Source organism: Phacochoerus africanus, chromosome X (assembly GCF_016906955.1).
Source record: "Phacochoerus africanus isolate WHEZ1 chromosome X, ROS_Pafr_v1, whole genome shotgun sequence".
Taxonomy (NCBI): Eukaryota; Metazoa; Chordata; class Mammalia; order Artiodactyla; family Suidae; genus Phacochoerus; species Phacochoerus africanus.
The window spans coordinates 33,187,575-33,193,451 of NC_062560.1; the positions used below are offsets into that span (position 1 = coordinate 33,187,575).

General features: G+C 44.0%; 1 protein-coding gene and 1 pseudogene across 1 annotated transcript; both read left to right on the plus strand.

Moving 5' to 3' along the window:
• The first annotated feature begins 574 nt into the window (after positions 1-574).
• Positions 575-1,806, plus strand: LOC125118764 (melanoma-associated antigen B16-like). The gene has a single exon (XM_047765583.1). The coding sequence runs from the start codon at positions 640-642 to the stop codon at positions 1,666-1,668; it is 1,029 nt and encodes a 342-aa protein (XP_047621539.1). The 5' UTR covers positions 575-639; the 3' UTR covers positions 1,669-1,806.
• A 2,604-nt stretch (positions 1,807-4,410) lies between these two features.
• LOC125118219 (NADH dehydrogenase [ubiquinone] 1 beta subcomplex subunit 2, mitochondrial-like) lies at positions 4,411-4,735 on the plus strand (annotated as a pseudogene).
• Positions 4,736-5,877: the final 1,142 nt, after the last annotated feature.

Sequence of the window (5,877 nt, forward strand, 5' to 3'; positions counted from 1 at the left end):
AGTCTCTGTCAAGGTCCACATCATCAACCTGAGTGGCAGTTGAGGGGGTCACACACATCAGAACAGCAGAGCCCCAACAGACAGCTGCCTACGTTTGTCACCTCTGGAAGGCCTAGGCAGATATGGCCCCTAAGTGTCTGTCTCCCCTGTGACTTTCCTGGCTGAGAGGCACTGAGAGGAGCTGTCATTCTGAGGCAACTCCTTGCTGCTTTTTAACTCAAGTGTCTCAAGAAGCCTCTTTATGAGGTGATAATCCTTGGGTCAGCATAGAGAGGAGTCTCAGATACTCCCTGGGATCACAGTGAGGACTCTGAACAAAGATAGAGGGGGACTGCCTACCCCAAAACAGAAGGGATACCGCAGAGCTTGACACCATCTGCCCTGTTAGCAGCTCTGGGAAGCCTTGGGCTGGGTGGGCTGGCTGCATTCCGAAGAGGCTTCTCACTCCCTTGAACTTCCTACAGGTCAGGACAGGAGACCTGTCAGTCTTGAGTCCTGTTCTTAGGGTGAAGGCACTCTTTCTGCCACAGTTAGATTAACCAGATGAGGCCATTCACACTCTCTCTTTCTCCCTAGGTTGTGGTCCTCTGTTACACACCCTGCTCACATTCCCATCTGCTACCACTGACCAGAGTGAGAATGTCTCAGAGTCGGGAGATTCCACATTGCACGCAGGAACAACATTGTGCCCAGGGCCTGGAGGCTGCACAGGCCTCCAAGGATCTGGAGGAGGCCTCTCTCTCCTCCCATTCTTTAATGCCTGGCAACCAGGAGGGGGCTTTGGCTGCTGGGGCACCTAGTACTTCCCAGGGTCCTCAGAGTGCCTGTGTAGCTTATGCTGTCACCACAGCCCTCTTGTCAGGCAAATCAGGTGAGCATTCCAGCAGCCAAGAAAAGGAGGGTGGTTCAGCTTCTTCAGAGTCCTCTTCAGAAGCAGAGAACTTGCCCATAGACCCTCTAGATGAGAAGGTGAATTTGCTGGTGCAGTTCCTGCTGCAAAAGTATCAAAAGAGAGAGCCGATCACAAAGGCAGACATGATTAGTGATGTTATCAGAGAGCACAAGGATGACTTCCTTGAGATCCTCAGGAGAGTCTCTGAACGCATAGAGCTGGTCTTTGGGGTAGATCTGAAGGAAGTTGATCCCACCAGCCATACCTATGCCCTTGTCAACAAATTAGACCTCACCTATGATGCCAGGCTCAGTGACGATGAGGGCATGCCCAAGACTAGCCTCCTGATAATTATCCTGGGGGTGATTTTCATGAAGGGCAATCGTGCTACTGAGGAGGAGATCTGGGAAGTCCTAAATATGATGGACTTACATTCTGGGAGGGACCATTTCATCTTTGGGGAACCCAGAAAGTTCATTACTAAAGATTTAGTGAGGGAGAAGTACCTGGAGTACCGCCAGGTGCCCAATAGCGATCCTCCACGCTATGAGTTCCTGTGGGGCCCAAGAGCCCATGCTGAAGCCAGCAAGATGAAATTGCTTGAGTTTTTGACCAAGATCCATGAGTCTGACCCCACTTGTTTCCCATCCCAGTATGAGGAGGCTTTGAGAGATGAGGCAGAGAGAGCCCGAGCTAGAGTTGCCACTGAGGCTAGCACAAGTGCCAAGGCAAAGTCATGTTCCAATCCCAGACCCAGCAGCTCCTCCCAGCCATAGTGAGGTCTGAGGCAGATTCTTCACTTTGTCATTAAAGAGAGCAGTCAATTTTCTAAATAATGGAGGGCTGGAGTGTGGCTACAGGGAACACTGTATACTGTTTTGTGTACCTCTTCTATATGTTAACACAGGTTTATTTGGGGGGTGAGTTAGTTTTCAAATGTTCCTTTTAATGTAATATTTCATTATCTTCAGAATCTAAGTTGGTGAATGACATTGGTCATACAGTTATTGCTCTTTATGGAATTTAAGAATACAAATTTTGTTCATAAAACATTGTAAAACTGACTATCTTCTTTTGTGATCTAGAAAAGATAACATGGCATGCAAATAGGCATTTCTTTGGAACTCAGCAGTAAGATAGTTGGGATCAAGAAAAAAAAAACAGATGGTCAATTCTTGGCTTCTCACATCCTTTTAAATCTGCTGTTCTGTAAAATTAGATGACATATATATATATATGCATTTGCTTATGTTACTGAAGAATGTAAGAGAAATAAATCTTAATAAATTAGACCCCATGAACACTGATTCATTTATTTCCCAAACATTTAATCAGCATGCGCTCTTTGGAAAGCACTGGGTTAGCATTGGGCATGCTCAGATAAACAAAACCTACTGCTCATGGAATTTTAGAGTCCAGGAACAGGAGTCATGTAAAGACAATGGTGGGTATTCTTTAATACCAAAAGAAAAAGTGAAATGAAATCAGGGGGTGGAGGGTCCATATGATGGCTGTCAAGTGTAAATGTCCTGAGACAGAGCAGGCTGAGGCCTTGGGAAACTACAGGTCTTTCATTGGGAGTTCATTTTAAATTAAGCTTGATGAAGCTGGGAAAGTGGTGCGTGCAGGGGTGTCTCAGAGGTGAGAGACTTGAAATGGAATGGGAAATCGTTCTTACCAGTTTCTTTGGGATCATGGGTAAGTCATATCCTACTTGGGATAAGAATGGAAGATATCCTGCATTTTTGTTCAAATGCAGTTGAACACAATACACAAATTAGATGTTTTATGATTATTATCTTCAAGGAGTTTGTGAGAAATAAAGGTAAAACTTTCTTGAAGTAAGATACCCAGAAGCCACTGGGCTGGCACTCTGCCTTGGGCTGGGAGATCTAGAGTCCACATCATTTAGGGGACATTTTAAGTAGGTTATGTTCAATGTAATTTTGCAAACTCTAAGAAATGCCTAGATTTTTGGAGGAGGTGAGTTAATGAAAATAGGGATGGATTGGGACTTCCCTTGTGGTGTAGCAGGTTAAGGATCCAGCATTGTCACTGCAGCAGCTTGGGTCACTGCTGTGGTGTGGGTTTAACTCCTGGTCCAGGAAGTTCCACATGCTGCAACTGTGGCCAGAACAAAACCAAAACCAAGAAAGTAGAAATGGATTATTGGACTGGGAGGGAGGGAAGGAGTTGGTCTTTGACACAAATTCTAGGAGCTTTGAGTTACATCCAGTTGGAAAATACTCCCCCAAACCCAAATTAAATAATCATACTTTCTCTAATAAAGATTTACTGAGGTAAATCTGGCATTGTGGCTGTGGCGTAGGCTAGTAGCTACAGGTCTGATTCGACCCCTAGCCTGGAAACCTCCATATGCCATAGGTACAGACCCCCCCCCAAAAAAAAGTATGTGAAAATGAGGATCCAATACAATTTGGGGGTGGTTTGTTGGATTCATTTTCCCAAGATCCTATTGCCTCAGCCCCAAGTTTCCTTAGGAGCCACCTCTGATCAGTAGCCGGCACGTGTGCACAATCCTGGCACTTTCCCACAAGATAGCTCCCTTCCCCTGGGTCTTCCCCAGTGTGCCTTCCTGTCTGTAACCTGATCTGCTGACCAGCTCTTTACTGCATCCTTCTCTGCACATTGCACCCTCATCCCAGTAGAATACACAGTCAAGAACCACCTTCCCAATCCCTGACAGAGTATTCCAACTCCCTGCAGGCACTCTTGGCTGACTTTCACTATGGGATCCCTCTGCTAGCAGCAGCCCCTTCTATGAAAAGTTCTCTTTGAACAGTGAAGCTACATGGTCAATCCCCTATGGGCTTCTTGGCACAGAACATATTGGTGCCTGGGATGTAAACCTGCAGTAGGAGAAGTTTTAGATGGCATCTTGATGTTTGCAATAGGATTGTATTTGAGACTAGCCACTGAGAAGATACACCAATGAGTAAGCATACGTAGTTGGTCAAAAACCAGAGCTTCCCCCTTAAGAGTAAAATGGGGCAAGATCATGGAAACCACTGCGTAAGCAAACATCTTTAAATCCTGAGTCTGAATTCCTCTATCCCTGGAATTCTAGGAGTTCGAAAGAATGGAGATGCCAATGATTGCATCCTTGGCCTACATGCTATATTTGATATTAAAAGAAAGAAAAGAATTCACCATCCTTTTGTTGCCTCTAGTCTTATACTTTTCCCGGAAGAAAATGCTGGTGTTTAAGGGCACCTGTACAGGTGTTGAGGCATGCCCAGTCAGGTGGTGTGTAGCAGGGACTCCCAACTTAAGAAATGAACCATGGAGCAAAAGGAAGGAAAAAATTCTCACCTGAAATTCTAGAGGTTTTTGCAAAGGGCAGCACTGAAAGGTGTTACTGGATGAAGAAGGGTGAAACTCTCCTGTGGGGATTTACAAAGTTCTTTTAAAAATCAGATGTGATCCGGGCAGGGAGGCAGGGGAAGTGATGTGAGGTGGCAGTGTGGCCTGGATTTGCTGTCAGGACGCTGGCTGGCATGTCAGCTCTGAAGCAGCTGGTGGCCTTCTGTGCGCCATGGAGGCCATTTCTTTAGAGGCCGCCACGCGGTGGCAGCTGGAGGCGGTGAAGTCTGTCATGCTGGTGGAGGTGTGCATATAGAGCCCCGGAACAGGTACAGACAGTTTCCCCAGCGGACCAGATACCAGGTGATCCAGGCCAAGTTCTTCAGTGCAGCCACATGGTTCTGAATTCTCTGGCACTTGTGGCATGACTCAGATTCTGTGCTGGGTCACTTTCCACATCCAGGTCCTTCTCAGTGGATGGATGAAGAATTCGGTATCTTTTCTGATGATGAAAACTGAAAATGTTGACTCATTTTCAGTGAGAGCCAGGTGAGAATTTCAATTATATACTGAACATCACATTATATACTATATGGACATCATATTATAAAAGTTGTAAATTAAAGTGTTTTGTTCAAGGAAAAAAATCAGTTGTGAGCTGGTACCTGAAAGCACTTGTTACACAGTAGGATCTCAACAAAGTTGGTGAACTGCAAGGCCAATATGGGCTTCACAGAAACTCCTCCAGGAAACAAAGAGGGTTGTTGTCCTAATAAATTGTAATAGTTGCTCTTTATTGGGCACCTGCTATGTAATGGTTAATGGGAGAGACTGCAGCTGCTCATCCACTTCCTGTCTTTATTATTATTTTTATTCCACTTCCTTTCTTGCTTTTCTTCCTTGTTTCACTGGAAAACTATATGCCCAGCCCGCTTATAGTTAAGAAGGGTCATGTGACTACTCTTGCCAGAAGCAATATGTTATTTCCAGGGCAACTCATATGACATCCAAGATGCTACTTCAACTTTCTCTCTACCATTAAGGGGCAAACATTGACAGCCCATTTGAGGTGTAGAACTAAAGATGGAAACAGCCTGGGTCTCTGAGTCACCCAGTAGCAAAGTTCTCCTGTCAAATCACATCAAATTGTGTGTGTGCCTGAGAAATGAACCTTTGTTGTGTAAAGCCATTCAGGTTTTAGGTTATATGTTTTGCATCAGCTAGCAGTCATTGTATCTAATAAACAGTGCTGTTTATGTTGTTAAGCTAATTTAAAAATTTTAATGACAAAGCTAATAATAATGCATATATTTGGGTTGGAAATATTTCTAACAACATACATATAAATATATTCTTTCCTTCACAATCTTCCTCCAAAACTCAGCTTTCTTCTCAGATGTCAGTACCATTAAAACTATGATGTGTATTATTTTAAAGATAGTTTAAAGTTTTTTCATACATAGACATGCTATAAAATATATTGTGATTTTTTTAACATAATGGGCAGTGATGTATATACTGTTCTCCACTTGCCTTTGTAACTTAATAAAATGAATGCAGCATCATTCCATGACAACACATAAATCCACCTGATTATTTTAACTACTCCCTAGGGTTCTAAAGTTCCATAATTAATTTAACTATTCTCCCAATGGACACAT

Coding starts and splice junctions, on each gene's coding strand:
- LOC125118764 (XM_047765583.1), top strand. CDS start 640: ATGTCTCAGAGTCGGGAGATTCCACATTGCACGCAGGAACAACATTGT.